At 34.2% G+C, this 18,851-nt stretch overlaps 1 protein-coding gene across 2 annotated transcripts in view; it reads right to left on the minus strand.

Annotated features, from left to right (window-relative positions):
- TLK1 (tousled like kinase 1) overlaps nucleotides 1-18,851 on the minus strand; it is a 197,692-nt gene that overhangs the window by 94,680 nt on the left and 84,161 nt on the right. For both annotated transcript variants that reach the window (XM_086718881.1, XM_086718880.1), the window contains exon 2: nucleotides 12,590-12,708. In XM_086718881.1, coding sequence (XP_086575007.1) covers nucleotides 12,590-12,703 — 114 coding nt within the window. In that variant the 5' untranslated portion in view covers nucleotides 12,704-12,708. The remainder of the gene's footprint in view (nucleotides 1-12,589; nucleotides 12,709-18,851) is intronic.

An 18,851-nucleotide genomic window follows, 5' to 3' on the forward strand; every position in this document is an offset into this window, starting at 1 on the left:
CTGCCCCTCCCCTGTTCATGCTCTGTCTCTCTCTCAAAAATAAATAAACATTAAAAAATAAAATGTGCTTCAGTGTCTAAAGCATGTACATGAACAAAGCCCAGTATCACCAGATATGTGAAGAGATACAAACAAAAAATATAAAGAAACTGGTAAGAAATAAAGAAATAAACTTCACACAAAAATAATACCACTATTAAATATCCTAGGATAGCAAACTAAAAATGAAAAAAAAAAAAAAAAAAAAAACCCTCCTGGCAAAAGAAAATACTATAGCTAAAAATGAAAGAAAAAAATGGATGGATTCAAAGACAAAGCTGAAGCAATCCTCCCAGAAAAAGACCAAAAAAATTCAAAGAAAAAAGAAAACTAGGGGCGCCTGGGTGGCGCAGTCGGTTAAGCGTCCGACTTCAGCCAGGTCACGATCTCGCGGTCCGTGAGTTCGAGCCCCGCGTCGGGCTCTGGGCTGATGGCTCAGAGCCTGGAGCCTGTTTCCGATTCTGTGTCTCCCTCTCTCTCTGCCCCTCGCCCGTTCATGCTCTGTCTCTCTCTGTCCCAAAAATAAATAAACGTTGAAAAAAAAAATTAAAAAAAAAAAAAAAAAAAAAAAGAAAACTAGAGAATCTATCCAAGAGGTCCTGGTTCAAATGATGTGAGTTCCAGATAAAAGGACAAGAAAATCAAGGAGCTGAAATTATCAAAGAAATAATTCAAGAAATTTTTCTAGAACTGGAAAACATGAATTTCTGCATTGAAGGACATACTTTTGACCAAGCACCTGGCTCAAGGAAGAGCCACACCAAAACATATTGTAATAAAATATGTTAAATGCCAGGGATTAAAGACAAGATCCTAAAAGCGTTTAGGGGGAAATAAACAGGTTACTTACAAAGGATCAGGAATCAGAATGGCATTGGAATGCTCAGCAGTAACACTGGAAGCTAGAAGGCAATGGAACAATACCTTCAAAATTCTAATAAAATGATTTCCAACCTAGAATTCTACGTGCAAACAACCAAAGGGAAGAAGAGAATATGCAAGGTTTCAAAAATCTGCCTACTCATTTACCTTTCCTCAGGAAATAACTAGAGAATCTGTTCCACCAAAGCAAAGGAGTAAACCAAGAAAGATGAAGAGATGGCATACAGAAAGCAGAGCTCACAGGACAGACACAAATGGAATTCCCACGATGGTCAAGAAGGTAGATTCCAGGATGACAGGCATCCAGCAGAAAGAGAGAGCAACTATCTTAACAAAAGATCTACAAAATTTCAGGGAGGATGTCTAAATAAAAAAATAATAACAAAAACTTGTATGTGAAAATAATGAGAGATCTGCACACCTCTGCTGGAGAGTATTTGGATGCTTCCACTAAATACTAAAAAACTAAAGATATAAATCAACTATTAACTCCGGTGAAAACAGAAAATTGTATAAAAGAAGAAATGTAATCATGGAGCCTTCACAGCTGTGAATAAAATTTACACAGTCATACTGTAAATAATGAAATAACAATCAATCCCAAAATTGCAGTACTGTCTATCTAAGTTAGGATGGAGTCAGGGAAATGTGAATATTTTTATAGAGGTAGAGGGTTGGGTCATTTAAAAGAGTTAATGCCTCATCTTCTATGATACGAAGTCAATAGGCATGCCTGGGTGGTTCAGTCTGTTAAAGCGTCCAACTCTTGATTTCCACTCAGGTCATGATCTCACCGTTTGTGAGATGGGGCTCCGCACTGGGTTCTGTGCTGTCAGGGCAGAGCCTGCGTGGGATTCTCTCTGCCCCTCCCCCGACTCATGCCTGCTCTCCCTCCCTCAAAATAGGGAAGTATTAAATACCTAAAACTGAAAAAGACAAAGAACCAAGAACAAAGAACCTATATTTATTATATAACCTTACTTAGAAATACAAATAAAACCTGCGATAAAAAGCTGTAAGATAAGGATCACTTCTGTGAAGAATGAATATAGGGTTGGAAGAACAGTACATAGTTCTACTACTTTTCATTACAGGTCGGGTAGAACAATTTGGCTTTGGCAATTCTGACCATGGATTACATGTCTTTTTCTTCTTGGTTTGTAGGAATTCTTCACATAATTCTCAGTATGAATCTTCTATGACTTGCCTCTTCACTCATCTTACTGGTGTCATTTAAACATAGTTACATTTATTAAATCTTTTCACTTTATGGTTAGTGCCTTTTGTGGTATACTTATGAAATCTGTCATTCTTATTAAATATTTATTGTTTTACCTTTCATATTTAGATCTTCAAGTCACCTATTACTGATTTTTGTATGATGGTAAGAGTTGAGGGTCAAGAATCATTTTTCCCCATATGTATATTCAACTGATCCATCATCTATTATAAAAGACTATCCCTTTCCCCACTGCACTGTGGAACTACCTTTATCATATATCTAGTTACTATATATAAATGGATCTGTTGCTGGACTCCATTCTGTTCCATTAGTCTATTTTTCTTTTCCCATGCTACTATCACAGTGACTTAATTCCACTCCTTGATATACACCTAAAAAACCTGAAGAAAACCTGTACCAGAGTTTTCAAAGCAGTTGTACCAGTGTTAATTCAAAGACTATTCACATCAAAAAATAGAAACAAGTCAAGTATCCAACAACTGATGAACGGATAAACAAAACTTAATACATCAATACAATGGAATATTTAGTCATAAAAAGGAATTAAGTACTAATATATGCTATAATATTCATGAACTGTGAAAACATTATGCTAGGTGAAAAAAAAAACACACACAAAATGGTACATATTGCATATTTCCCTTTATAGAAATGTTCAGAATAGGCAAGTCCATAGAGACAGAAAGTAGACACAAAATGCTGTATTTGTATGAATCCATTTGTATGAAATGTTCAGAAGAGGCAAACCCATAGAGACCGGTAAGACTAATGGTTGCCAGGGGCTAAAGTGTAGGGTAGGAGAGCAGAATGGGGAACTGCCGCTAACGTGTAGGGGGTTTCTTTTTTGGGTGATAAAAATATTCTCAAATTAGAGAGTGGTGATAGCCACATAATTGTGATATACTGAAATCCCCTGAAATGTACACTTTAAAATGGGTCAATTTTATGGTATGTGAATTATATCTCAATACAAAAAGATTTTATAAAAGTTTCAAATTATTGAGGAGAAAGGAACACAGGAGGAGGAAGAAAGCTTGGTAAAACCTAGTATATAATCACTTATACACTCAGATACATAGTTATACACACATGGCAAGCACACACTCAGACTTTCAAAGCCTTCAAAGCAGATTTGGTGGGGCAAACACTCATGAGGTATTTTTTAAAATATAAAAACAACACAGGCACATGGAAAAAAATTTCATTACCGAAACATAAATTTCTCCTTCCCATGCTAGTCCCAATACTGAGGCAACCATTTTTTTAAAAACTATTTTTAATGCAATTTTTGAATAAGCAATACAAACAGGCTACTTTACTTTATTATCTTTCTAGAGGTTATCTGTCTACACTAACAAATCAAACATACAAACTTGGTTCCTTCCTTCTCATACAAAAAATAACATTATGCAGACTATCCTGCACTTCTTTCTTTTGTCTTAATAGAGACTGGGAAATTCCTAATCAACATATAATAAATTCTTCATTCCTTTTTTCTTTTGCTAATTTCTTTCTTTCAAACAGGGGCAGAGTATTCTACTGTATGTACCTCTATTTCAATAAGTCCTTTATTGACTCTGCCATGAATGATGAAGAATTTAGTTCACTGGCACCACAGCTTCCCCTTCTTCCTGATATATTTGCATTTTTTATTTTACATTTTTCAAATGGTTACCTTACCCTTAAATATACACAATTTTTAAGTTCTTTAAACCATGTGTGACTCCTCACCATATAAGAAAATAAATCTTTATATTTAGCTCCTTTTCCTGACATGACAGCCACACAATAACTTTTACATCAGTCCATAACGTTTACCTTTACCTTCTATTTGTAACCCTACAACAGAGTCACAAACTCATGCCATAAGGATCTGGGACAAGTAAAATAAGCAGGTGAAGCAGGCTTGGGCTAAGATAAAAGAAGTAGAACATGATGGAATAAAAGTTCTCTCTCTCTACAGTCAATTTTTGTATTAGCTGTGAACACTGAATTAAGTGAATGCTGAATCATCGCCACTTGGGGAAATACACAGTTAGGGTCCTGCAAGCTTCTCATCACATTTTTTGTTAATTAATACATAATCTTGTTTTGTATAAAAGTGTGTTTCTGTTTTAAGATGCCTTATTTAATATATATTGTTGATTCATTCACACTGAATTCACAGCTAACAGTACTATAACTCATGCTTGAACAAAGCTTACATAATAACACATGTATTTTGTCCCTAGGGCATATCACAGCCTTCTTGTGCTTAGAACACTAGATAGCAACTCAGCAATACTACCCCTGGGGGCCATTTTAAACAGCAAAATTACCAATAAAAAGCACAAAAAAGTGAAAACATGGCACTGAGTAAACTGTGAAAAGAACACTTGTTTAAAGTATGAGAGCTGAAACACGGAGTGTTGTTTTGTTCAGCCTCAGGCAGCTCAAATTTTCCAACACTGCACATGCACAGGTCCTTGAATGATTGGCAAAAGCAATCTGAGTTTTGATTTTGAGGTTACAAATAAATTTTAGCAAGTAGGTGAATTTGCAATTACAAAATCCTCAAATAAAGAGGACTATTGTATGTGTGTTCATTATCAAATCAAGCATATAGATTATATTGTGCAAACTGCAAATCCTGTATAGCCTACTGTTATATATATATGTGTATATACACACACACATGCACGTGTATATATATATATATACATATACGCATCTATACATATATATGTACATATATATAAATATAACTGAACAGTCAAAATTTCAAAGAATTTAAAATTTAAAAGAATTAAAATCCTTCACTATAATTACACTTTAATAGATTCACCATGTATTTTTAGAACTGTATGACATGTGAAAGTTTATAATTGTCATATCTTCCTTATGGATTATTAGTCCTTAAAGAGTATCTATCTTTGTACCATTCAGGCTTTTGTTCCTGAAGAATAGGCTTAGTACTATTGCTGATGCTAGAAATATAGCAATGAAAAAAAAAAAAAGACTTAACTCCAAGGCTTATGGAGTTTAACACTGTACAAGAAAGGAAACAAACAATAAACAAATATCTAGTAGTATGTAAGGAAACAGAAAATTAGAAATTAGGTGGAGAAAGGGGGAGAGTGATATAGCTATCTTCTTACATAGAGCAGACAGAGAAAGCCTCTTTGAAGAGGTGACACCTGAGCAAACATCTGAACGACGGATGGGAGAAGTATGTCTGAGACAAGTGGCAAATATAACAATGTGGGCATGGTGGAATGGCTGTTAGTTGAATAAGGTATTTAGTCTAAAGTTAGATCAGAAGGTCTTCTTACAGTGTGATGAAGACATTTAATTTTATTTTAAATGTGATGGGTAGTCTCTGGAAGGCTCCGAGTTGGGGAGAAACTGATCTCAAATTTATATTTAATTGTTCTCCATGATTATCTGAAATATCTTCTTTTCAGTTATTTCCAATCTTTGTCATTTTTGGGAAATGCTTCTTGTCAACAGTCTATAGATGGAGTCTCATTTGTTGTGATAATATATACTTGGCTTTATGCTTTCCACATTATGTAATAGCTTAAAATAGAATTTTTTGTCTCTTTTCTCTCTCTCCCTCACTTTTATTGGATTATTTCTTTTTATTCCACCTTCTACACCCTGTCACAGTAATTTAAAAGTTCTATTTACAGTATCTCTTTTGCCTATACTTATTACTTTCCTACTTTTAAGCAAACATACCTCAATATAGACAAATTTATGATTACTCCATACTCTTAAACAACTTTCTTACCTTTCTCCCATTCCTCCTCTCCCAGAGCACCATCACTATCAGAATTGTGATCCTTGTGCTTTTACTTCCACATTATCAACTCCTGGTTTACCATTATTAAAATTGCCTACCCAACAATACTGCATTTCACAGGCACATTATCACCAGCAATTTGTATAAAATCATTGTAACAGTCATTGATCAACAGTATTTTACATTCTGTAGCTTCATCTATATTTGTTTTTAAATTTAAATGGATATTTTAAAAATGGAAGGCTACTCACAAAGAACAGTAAGCCAACATTAATTCATCATCCAACACAGAACCCATACTCAAATTTCCTGAGCTGTCTCAAAAAACATTCTTTATAACTATTTTTCTCCCAATTCAGTAGCCAATTGGGATTCACAGATTCACAGACTGCATCTGGCTATGTCTCTTTCACTTCAATCAATCTAGACAGAACAGTTCCTCCACATCTCTTCATTCTTCATGGGACTGAATACTTTGAAGAGTCCAGGCCAGTTGTCCAGCAGGATGTTGCAGGAGTATTTTATCATGACTAAATTCAAATAAAATTTTTCCACTGTGGAGAAAGAAAATTCCACTATGAAAACTATAGGGCTTCCTCTTGTTGCATCTCCTCAGAGTGCACCTAATTAACGTCAGACTGTCTGTGTCACTACCAATAAAAAATTTGACCTTGATTATGGTGGTGACTAACAAATCTCTCCATTTTAAATACCCATTTTCTCTTCTGTAATAAATAACTCATCTATAGGGTGAAATTTGAGACCCTGAAAATACACTAGTCTCTGAAACATTTCACTAAATGATTTTAACATCCACTGATAATCCTTGCCTTAAATAATAATTACGTTAGGGAATACTGAATGTTGACTTCCTGATTCCACATTCCTTCTACATTAGCTGACATTCTTCCAAAAGACTACCACATAACAACAAGCATACCTAGCTTGGTTCCTAAGTACCATTCCCCACCGAAATGAAGCACAGCTCCCTCAGAGAAAAGTCCTTTCACATTCACTGAAGAGACCACAGTGATATTAGAGAAAGATGGTAGGGGCTTGTGTACACACGAGCAAAATTTCACAAAAATGATTACATCTCTTAAATCTGGGTAAAGAATATGCAAGTATTATTTGTACGGTATTTTCAATTTTCTATAGGCATAATATTTTTTCAAAGTGAAAAGTTATTTAAAAAATAGGGGCTGGGTGGGAAATCCTGCAGGAATACACAAATATCAGTTTGAGTATAAATATAATTAATATAAACAATATAATTAGTATAAATATACACATGAGTATAGAGTATCATCATAATACTAAAAATAGAACATGTAATCTGGAAACATCAGGAAAAACTCCATCTGTCCAATGGAAAGCAAGGGATAGAAGGAAATAAAAGTAAAGTATAATTAGAAGACACTGGACAATAGATAGCAGAGCCAAGTCAGAAAATAACAATAGTTACAATAAATATAATGGACTAAACCCACCATTTAACAGGTAAAAACACTAATATTCTATCAAAAAAGACATGCAGTTGGGGTGCCTGGATGGTTAAGTGTCTGACTTCAGCTCAAGTCATGATCTCACGGATCATGAGTCCAAGCCCCGCATTGGACTCTGTGCTGACAGCTCAGAGCCTGGAGCCTGTTTCAGTTCTGTGTCTCCCTCTCTCTCTTCCCCTTCCCTGCTATCAAAACTAAACAAACATTAAAAAAAAAAAAAAAAAAAGACATGTGGTCTAAAAGAAATACAATTAAAACGAGTAAAAATAAAATAGAAAAACATATACCCATATATCTAAGACAAAAATGAACCAAAAGAAGGCCGAAAATAGTAAGATTTGAAAAAAACAAATAATTAAGGAAAAAATAATTAGTTATAAAAAGAACAGAATAAGATGTATGCATGTAAAAATATAGCCTCAAAATATTAAGCAAATGTTGATAAACTGCAAGCTGAAATACATAAATCAATAATCACAGTTAATGATCTTTTTTTTTTATTGAAGTGCAGTTGACACACAATGTTACATCAGTTTCAGGTGTACAACATAGGATTGGACAACTCTATATGTTACGCTATGGTCACCACAAGTGTAGCTGCCATCTGTCACCATACAATGCTATTACAATACCACTGACTATATTCCTTATACGGCTAATGATTTTAATACACCACTCAGGGAAAAGGTCAAGCTGACAATACAAGGAAATATCTAAGATCTGAACAAATAAAATTAAGAGTTATTAGATATGAAGTGTTTATAAAATAGGGCGCACTTCAAAAATTAATGTCATACAAACTGTATTTTCAAAATGTAATGCAATAAATTAGAAATCCGCAACAAAAGAATAGCTTAAAACATCCCACATTAATAATCCTTGTGTTAAAAAGGAAATAAAGGTGGGGCACCTGGCTAGCTCAGTAGTTGGAGCATGTGACTCTTCATCTTGGGATTGTGAGTGTGAGCCCCACATTGGGGATAGAGCTTACTTAAAAAAAAAAAAAAAAAAAAGTAGAATAAGCATTATAATATGTAGCCTTTTGAATCTGGCTTCTTTTAAAAGTCAGCATAATGCATCCATTTGAGATTCATCCATGTTGTTGCAGGTCGTCATCAACTGCTAAATAGTATTCCATTGTACAAATATATATATCACACTTTTTAATCCATTTCTTAGATGAGGAACATTTGGGTTGCTTACAATATTTTGAAAATTACAAATAAAGCTTTTCCCTCCTTTCAGATTTGACAGCTGCTTATGTGGTATAAATACCACTCAAAACAATATAGAGGATTTCCATTTCTGAAGGCCCTGACCAATAAAAAGAAAAAATACATATATGAGGTGTAAGAAATAAAATGATTTTTGAAAGAATATTATTTGTTAGAGAATCAACACACTGTTACAACCAAAAACAAACAAACAAACAAACAAACAAACAACAACAAGACTGCTACGTACAAGACCAAACTATAAAACTCAAAAACCTCCAAGGTCACCTGGGTGGCTCAGTTGGTTAATCAATCCAACTTCAGCTCAGGTCATGATCTCACAATTCCTAAGTTTGAGGCCCCCAATGGGCTCCACGCTGACAGTGCAGAGCCCTCTTAGGATTCTCTCTCTCCCTCTTTCTCTTTACTCTTTCTCCTTCTCTTTCCTCCCTCAATTAATCTATAAATTCAATGTATTCAAAATAAGAATTCTACTTGAATCTTTTAAGGATAAAAATACAAATAAACCATTATATAAAAATTCCCAAATGTTAACAAGCAAGTGAAGAGATACTCAAATTTTTTATGAGGGAATAAAGATCCATAAATAACTAACTCAACCTTAGAAAAGAAGATTAAAGAAGAGACTTGCTTTACCATATAAAAAAAAACCATACAAAAATACAACAGTATTTTTTTTTAATGTGATACTGGGACAGGAACACAGACCACTAGAATGTAAGAGAAACCTCAGACAGATTCACCTAAAGACATGGCAACTTAACATACACGATAACGGTGGCATCACCAATCAATGGAAAAATACGGATGATTTAAGAAGTCTTGTGGAGAAAACTGGTTCACTAGATGGTGAAAAATAAAACTGGGCCCTATCAATACTATATAAAAGATAGGGCCTAAAGTGCAAATATGACAGTAAAACTATAAAATTAACAGAAGAATCTGTAGAATTATCTTTGTAGCCCAGGGGTGGGGAAGATGTATTTAACTCTTAAAATACTTCATGGTCCACTGGACCCAATTTCAGTGTTTGAGCTTTTTTTGAGTAGTTCTAGCTATTTGTAAAAATTGGTACTTTGGGACTTTTATTCTTTCTCAGAGCTCATCCAAAGCATAAAAATAAAATTTATTTTTAATAGAATAAAATGCATTCTATCTGGTCATTAATCACCAAACATCCAATGGACCTTGTCACAAATTTAAAATACATTATGTGATCTTATGGATCTAATTTTTCCTATATTTTGTTATTACATCATCCTCGAATTACTTCATCATTACTCACCATTGTTCATCAATTATTCCCAACTATGCTGAAACAACCAAAAATCATTAAAAAAATAGAATGATGATACGATAGGCAGAATAATGAACCTCCAATGATGCTCACACCCTAATCCCTACAACCTGTGAATGTTACCTTATATGGCAAAAAGGACTTTGTACATGTAAGGGTAAGAACTTTGAATTGGGGAAATTACGCCAGACTATCCACATGGGCATGAGCCCAATTCTAATCACATGAATACTTAAGTGAAGAACCTTTCAAGACTGATCAGAGGGAGATGTGACTTCCAAAGAACAGTGAGAGAGATGTATGACTGCTGGCTTTGAAGACGGAGGAAGGAGACCACCAGCCAAGAAATTTAGGCAGGCTCTAGAAGCTAGAAAAGGCAGCGAAAATTATCCCCACCTAGAGCCTCCACAGAAGGAATCCAGTCCTCCACACACCTTGATTCTAACCCTATGAGACCAATGTCAGACTTCTGACCTTCACAACTTTTAAGAAGATAAATGTCTGTTGTTTTAAGCAACTCTGGTAATTTTTTACGGTAGAAATAGAAAAACAATACAGAGTTAATGACCTAAAAGAGTGACGCAATAGTGAAATAAATTATCATCTTTCAGTTATCTTCTTGTCTTGCCCAAAGTACTGCACCATCTTCCAAGAACGTATGAAAGACTGGAGACATCACTGCAGACTGATTTTAGATTGCACTGACTCCAGTGGAGAATCAAGAAATTTTCATCTTCCACCCAAGATGGTCAAGAGAAGAAAATGACAGAAGACATTTTATAATTAATTATAAGACAAATCAGAAAACAAAGAGATAACACCTCTAGATTCTAAAACTGATGGCAATGACCATATAAAATCTCAGTCATTGAATGTTATTACCCGAGATGAATTTTCCCAAATTCAATAATCAATGAATCAGATAACACATTTCTAAGGAAAAAAAGGAAACAGAATTTTCATCAGTCATTTAACTGAAGAATTTCATCATATAATATTCTTCTACAGGAACGTGGACCACTTCATGCTCAAAGGATGCATGACAATATCCTTCATCCTTTATGATGCCTGTGCTGCTTGTGCACCAAGATTTACTTGACACAAAGAGCTTTTTAGTATGTTTAAATTCTTACTGAAATTTCTAATAAAGTTGTTTTTCATTATACTTTTATTCCTGCTATAAATTAATAGCAAAATAACTTAAAATGTAAAAATAGCAAAAACACCTATTTGACCAGATGGTTCATGATGAGGACTATGTTTCGTAGTATACCAACAGCTATTTAAAACTTTACAGTTATAGGCTCTAAGGCAAAAAAAAAATTGGTAAGTTTGATTATAACAAAATTAAAGAATCCTCTACAATGATCCTGTACAATGCTGGATACCATGAACAAAGTTGATAGACATGACAAAATGGGAAATGTTATCTGCACTGTATACAACTAACGTGGAATTGCTATGTAGAATATACAAAGAACATGGGAAAATCAGTTCAGTTTGAAAAAGTAATCACTAATCCTTATTGGAACAATTTATAAGAGACTCCCAAAAAGCCAACAAGCATATAAAAGAAATGTTCAAAATAACTGGTGGTATGAGTGAAAAAATGAGATACTATTGAGATACCTGTTAAACACTATCAAAAATGAAGAATCCAGATAATGCCAAATGTTTCTGAGATGTAGGGTTATATAAATGCTCATGCATTCTGTTGAAAGTACAGATTAGTTGTATACAACTGCTCTGAATAGCAATCTTATACTATTTATTCAACTTAACTCTATACATACCCTATGACAGAGCAGTTCTGCTCCTGGGAACATAACCTCAATAAATGATCAGAAAGGTCCATAAGAGAACAAGTACATTAAAGTTACTACCGTGTGAGGTAATGGGGAGCTGAAGACAACCTGATGTCTATCACTGGAAGGCCGAACAGATACACTTAATTTTTTTTTAATGTTTATTTTTGAGAGAGAGAGAGAGAGAAAGAACACACAAGTGGGGAAGGGACAGAGAGAGAGAGGGAGACACAGAATTTGAAGCAGGCTCCAGGCTTTGAGCTGTCAGCACAGAGCCTGACGCAGGGCTCAAACTCACAGACTGCAAGTTGTGACCTGAGCCGAAGGTAGATGCTTAACTGACTAAGCCACCCAGGCGTCCCCAGATACACTTATTTGTATTATCTGCTGTACAAATAAGAACATATACAGATAGGAACAAGGGTGACAGGGGCAAGGAAGAGATAAAGGACAGGAAAAATAAAAATTATATAATGGGAGAAAAGAACTACAATCTACTAAACTCATTTTTACTCCTGAAACCTATTAAGCTATAACAACATATATTAACGTATATATATTAACACATATATATTATGTATACACATATATATTATATATATATATAACATAATGCCCCCAAAGCATGTTATGCTGTATTAAAAATCAGATTTATAAATACTTTTTCCCTATACATTATAAAAATTACAGTAAGTAATAATTTGCTTTTAAGCACATATGTAGGGATCCTTTACAAAATATATTTTAGACCATTTAATACAAGGAAAGAATGTCAAATGAAGATTACAATCTTACTCACTTTTGCTCCAACACTGCAACTGCCAGTGCTTCCAGTGCTCCCACTTGCAACTCCTGTAAATCTAGCTTCCAATAATTCTTGCCTTCTTGGATCCAGACTATGAAGCTCATCCATTGCAACTATTAGGAAAAACAAAAAACAAAAAAAAAACATACACATATATATCTTCATATACACACAAACACAAATACATAGACACGGTTAGTTGAGATGTCAATATAAACTTAATGAATCAATTCTACAAACAGATGAGAGAGACTTTAAAATTTTTGTCCTGTCCCACACTCATTTAACAAAACAATCTACAGTGGATTTCCAACAATTTTGACTGCAATCCACAGTTAGAAATATATTTTCCACACATCAGTACACAGACATATACATACATATATTGAAAAATTCCGGGGGTGCCTTTTGGTTAAGTGTCTGACTCAATCTCAGCTCAGTTGGTTAAGTGTCTGACTCAATCTCAGCTCAGGTCATGCTCTCACAGTTCGTGAGATCGAGCCCCACGTCAGGCTCTGTACTGACAGCGTGGCACCTGCTTGGGATTCATTCATATTCTCTCTCTCTCTCTCTCTCTCTCTCTCTCTCTCTCTCAAAATAAATAAATAAATACACTTTTTAAAAAATTCTACAAATACTTCTTACCACATGCAGTGCACTCGATTATTTTCTATTTGTCTATTAGAAAAGAGAAAACACTGGTTGTGAGCTATTAAATTGATTTCATGAGCCATTAATGGACCATGGGTCCACAGTCTGAAAACACCACCCTCCTAGTAAAATCTCCCTATTCTTAGCTTATACAGAATTGACACTAAGTAACATTAGTAATTATTTTGTTTATATATACCTTATACCTGACTATATTTTCAACCGGGAAGAATTCTTTTGACTGTCACATCGCAAAGATTTTTTGGACATTGGATAGTTTTCAGTTTCTATCAACTACATGAAAAACATACATATATTAAAAAGATCATTGAAGTAACATCTATACTAAACAATCACTGGAGAATTAAGGGGGAAAAATTAACATCCTCATGCAATTGTTAGTATGTAGACTAAAGCACCACAAACTCTAACTAAAGTGTAATTAAACTTGTAAAATTCTTTTATTTATGTCTGTCAATTCTCTACTGATAAAACCTTAGAACTAATATTAAATGAGTGGTTCTCAAAAGGAACAAGGAAAATACTATCAGAATCCCAAATCACATGTGGACATTTTCAAACTACTCTAGACCCCTTCCACATACTCTGGCATTCCTCTATCTTAAAGGCTAACAATTATTCCTATAGATCTTATCTTTTAAAATTCCTTTCCTTACCTTTCATCTTTATCTGGCCATAAGACTAGATGGATAAGGACTATCCTACCATGTTTACTTGCATCTCTGTACCTAAATATATCTTTCCTGCCCACTCTTCTTTCTTTCAACTCAAAAAGGTAACTATGTTTAAAAAGCTAAAGCCTTCAATTTTTGCTTTTCATCCTATTCCTTCTTGATATCCAAGGGATCTCACATTTGCATATACAGACCCAAAACTATAGATTCTTAGTAGAAAACAGGGGAAAGCACCATGATCTTGGATTTGTCAGTGATTTCTCAGATACGAAACCAAAAGCACAGGCAACAAAAGAAAAAATATGTAAGTTGTAATTCATCAAAATTAAAAACTTTTGTGTATCAAAGGACACTATCAAAAAAGCCAAAAAAACAACCAACAGAATGGGAGAAAATTATCTGCAAATCATATACCTCATAAAGGACTAATATCCAGAAATAAATCTTACAACTCAACAAAAAACAAACAGCCCAACAACAAACAACCCAATTTTAAAAATGGGCAGAGGATATGAATAAACATTTCTTCAAAGAAATACAACTGGCCAGTAAGTACACGAAAAGTGGTTCAATATCAATCATTAGGGAAAGGCAAATCAAAACCACAATGAAGTATCACTTCACATGCATTAGGATGCTTATTACGATAAAACAGAAAATAGCAAGCATTACAAAGGATATGGAGAAATTTGAACCCTTGTGCACGGCTAGTGGGAATATAAACTGGTGCGGCCACTATGGAAAACCATATAGCAGTTCCTTAAAAAATTAAACATAGAATTACCATATGATCCAGAAAATCCACTTCTGAGTATATATACACCCAACAAAAGTGAAAGCAAGAACTGGAATAGATCTTTGTACATCAGTGTTCATAGCAGCATTATTCACGACAGCCAAAAAGTAGATGCAACCTTCATGTCCACTGATGAATGAATGGATAAACAAAATGTAGTATATGCAAAGAATGGATTATTCAGCATTAAAAATGAAGAAAAATTTGACAGAGGTCACAACACAGATAAACTTTGAAGACATTATGCTAAGTGAAATAAGCCAAACACAAAAGGACAAATACTATGTAATTCCATTTATATGAGGTTCCTAAATAGTAACATTCACAGACACAGAAAGCAGATGGTGGTTGCCAGAGGGAGAGGGCCATGGTGGAATGAGGAGTTAAGTGATCAATGGATACAGAGTTTCAACTAGGGAAGACAGAAAAGTTCTGGAGATGGATGTTGGTGATGATGGTACAACGTGAATGTACTTAATGACACTGAGCTGTACACCTAAAAAATGGTTAAAATGGTAAATATTATATTATGTACACCTTATCACAATTCTTACAAATAATTTTTTAAAAATAAATAAAAAGGACTTCAAATTTTAACATAAAAATTAAAAGGCAAGCAAGAGACAGGAAGAAAATATTTGCAAAACATTTATGTGCTATATACTATTTCTACTCTTTGGCTTAGTAATGGGTTGATGGCCCACTGAAATTTAGCAAGGAAGATGAGAACCTAAGTCCCTGCTTTGACCCTGACCAACTAATAATGTATTTTGTTTCCGACTGTTTTTGTTTCTTAGATATATAGCTTCCTCTAGACCTCAACACTTCCCCCATGAGGTCCTACAGGAAGCTATACACTCAAGGAAAAGCAAACAAACAAACAACTAGTTTCTAACCAAAACTCCTTACTAGGGGTCCCAACCTCATTATAGTCTTTAACACCATCTAACAAGTTTTTATGACATTTTAATAGCAATATATGCAAGAACCCCTGGTATAATTCATAACAAATAATAGATGCATAAGAAATATTAGTGTACTTATCTAAATAAAAATGTAACCTTGAATACTAAAGCCTTGCTTCCCAAAATGCAGTCAATGACCAGTAGCATCTATTCTCACCTCAGATGCTTATAAGAAATGCAATATCTTAGGTCCCATACCAAACCTACCAAATCAGAATCTGCATTTTAACAAGACCCTGAGGTAATTATTATGTGCACTCATGTTTGAGAAGCACTACTTTAGAATCTGGGTTCTCAAACTTTTCTGAAAAGGGCCCAATCATAAGTATTTCAGTCTTTGCAGGCCAATAGGCAAAATCATGTAGATACTTACATGAGAGAGAAAAACTTACTACAAACTTTTTACTGATAAATTCAGGATATAATAATAACAGTATGATACTTTTTAATGTTATAAAATAGAAGTCAGTGAATGAAAAATAATGGAATTGGGGAGTGGTAACATTTTACTTAATTTGAGTTTCCAATCATCAAAATTTATTGCAAATACTCAACTGATAATGTTTATCAGGTTTTGTGTTTATCTTTGAACTGTTTTGTTGTTGTTGTTGTTGTTGTTGTTGTTGTTTTGATGCATAGGTACTGCTAAATACTGAAATCAACCCACAAGCATATGATTTTAATTGAGTATATTCATTACTTTGAAGGCAGCTACAGAAGTCTCTTGGATTCTTCCTTTGATATTTACCTTTCAATGTGTTATTACACTACAGATTAATCATTTCCAATTGAAGGTTAGGTAGAAGTTCCTCAAATGCACAATTAAATGGATTTTGAGATATGGAAACTTTCTTTGCACTTACATCAATGTCTGAAAAATGCTGCTGGAGATGTATTTTATGATGAAAAATATATTCATGCAAATTCATATGGGAATGAAGATCTCACTTTGACAGTATAAGAAATGTATAAAGCAGCTTGATGTTACTTGTGATTTCAAACATCAGTTCCCACTGAAATGACTTTACTGCAGCTAAATTTCACATGAAAGCACTATTTTGCCTCATAATTTTAGGTCTGATTTATTTAAAAATATTTCCAAATCTCCAGAAAAAGCTAATTTCAAAGCCAATCAGTATTTGACTAGTGGTTAAAGGCCATCTGCTTCATTCAGAAAAATTTCAATCTCCGTCCTAAACTCAAAAAATTGCAAAAAAATTTACCACTGCTAATAAGCCAGTCAAGATATTCAGCTTCTCTATGTCTAACAAAAATTCAGGCAGCTGATGCTAGTTAAATCCATGAGAGCAAATGAAGTTCACCACTGACAAACTGATTCAAGAACACAGAATGAATTCAAATTATTTTCTGCAAAGTACCTACTGATAAATAACACAACAAATAACCATAGCTTTGAACCTCTCACATTTGTACAAGCCTTGTAAAGTTGTCCAACTAAGCCTTTTTCTGTTCCACACATATTTTTACCACCATCAGTTGTAGCACATCTTAGCGGATTCCACTTCAGATCGTACTTAAGTGTTTTCTCAACTTCAAATATTCTCGTCTGTAGTTGCTCTCCACACAGACTATTCAGAGGTTAACTGTTCTGCCACTTCAAATCTGGCATGGACACCTTGAATAAACAACAACTGAATAGTCTCAATAACATCTGTTCACTCATTAAGAGCCAAGGAAAACCATTATAAATTACTTGCCTTGTTGTTGTTGTTTTTTTAATGTTTATTTTTGAGAGAGAGAGAGAGAGAGAGAGAGAGAGAGAGAGACAGAGCATGAGCGGGAAAAAGACACAGAATCTGAAGCAGGCTCCAGGTTCTGAGCTGTCGGCACAGAGCCCGATGCGGGGCTTGAACCCACAAACCATGAGATCATGACCTGAGCTGAAGTCGGACACTTAACCAAATGAGCCACCCAGGTGCCCCACTTGCCTTGTTTTTTTAATACACTATTAATGTTACTTCAAATGTCGTCAATTCTTAAATCAAGTGTTCTTGCCCAAAAAAATCTATGGTCTAAAACAAGTTTTTGTCCGCCCCCTCCCCCCCTCCCCCGACACATTTCTTTGCTACAATCAAACACAATTTAATTAACTCACCATCAGTAAATGGCTTTCCTTGCTTGGCTAACAAATGAACCACTTGGAAACTTATTTTGGTGGCAGTCTCATTTTCAATTTTTATTTTTATGAAGAAATTATGCTGTGATAAGATATTCCATTTTAAATTGACTGTTACTTTAAGAAAATTGAGGGTTGAAAAAAAGAAATATAGAAATAAAGAGAGAAAATGGAGAGTTGAGAAGTGTGGTGTATGCTTAGTCTAATAATGTCAACATATATTCTTCTCTAACAGCTACAGTGTCACTGCATAATAAAAAAAAAAATGTTTTGCTCTCTGATTCAACAAAATAATACACACTCCACTGTGCCTTAAAAGTATGCCACTCATAGTCCATTTTTCTTTCTTTTCTTGTTTTGACATGATAGATATGCACTGGTATAAAAAAAATAAAAGAAATATCGCAGGCTGGCAATACACATGGCACTCAAAACACCATCAAGTTATAACTGCAGCACTGAAATTTGTAGTGCACCAAGAGCTGTATGAAGTGCTGAGAATGCCATACAGGGTCTCTGTCACAACTACTCAGCTCTGCCATTAAAATGCAAAAACAGCTGTGTTCCAATAAAACTTTATTTATGGACACTAAAATTTGAATTTCACATGTCACAAAGTATTATTCTTTCAATTTTTTTAACCATGCAAAAATAGGCAGTTTGCAGACTTGTTATAGCAAGTACATTTCAAAGATTTTAATCTTTTATGGACTCAAACTATCACTTCTGACACTTATCCAAAAATTTGGTCCTAATTACAAGAGGTGCGATTTTCTGAAGAATATGTAATTTCACTATAATCCATTAAACTCTTTATTATATGATAAATGTTTATACTTTTGAAAAAGAAACAAAAGCCACTATAAAGACCATACCATCCTTAAAGAATACCTGTCTCTAAATAGAACCATATGACTCATAATTATGCTACTATTCTTACTACTCAATAAAATTTATTATAAACCCAAAATTTCACATAAAAAACATAACAAGATATCACTACCTGAATTAG

This window comes from Puma concolor, chromosome C1, assembly GCF_028749965.1.
Source record: "Puma concolor isolate L17-30 chromosome C1, mPumCon1.1.hap2, whole genome shotgun sequence".
NCBI lineage: Eukaryota > Metazoa > Chordata > Mammalia > Carnivora > Felidae > Puma > Puma concolor.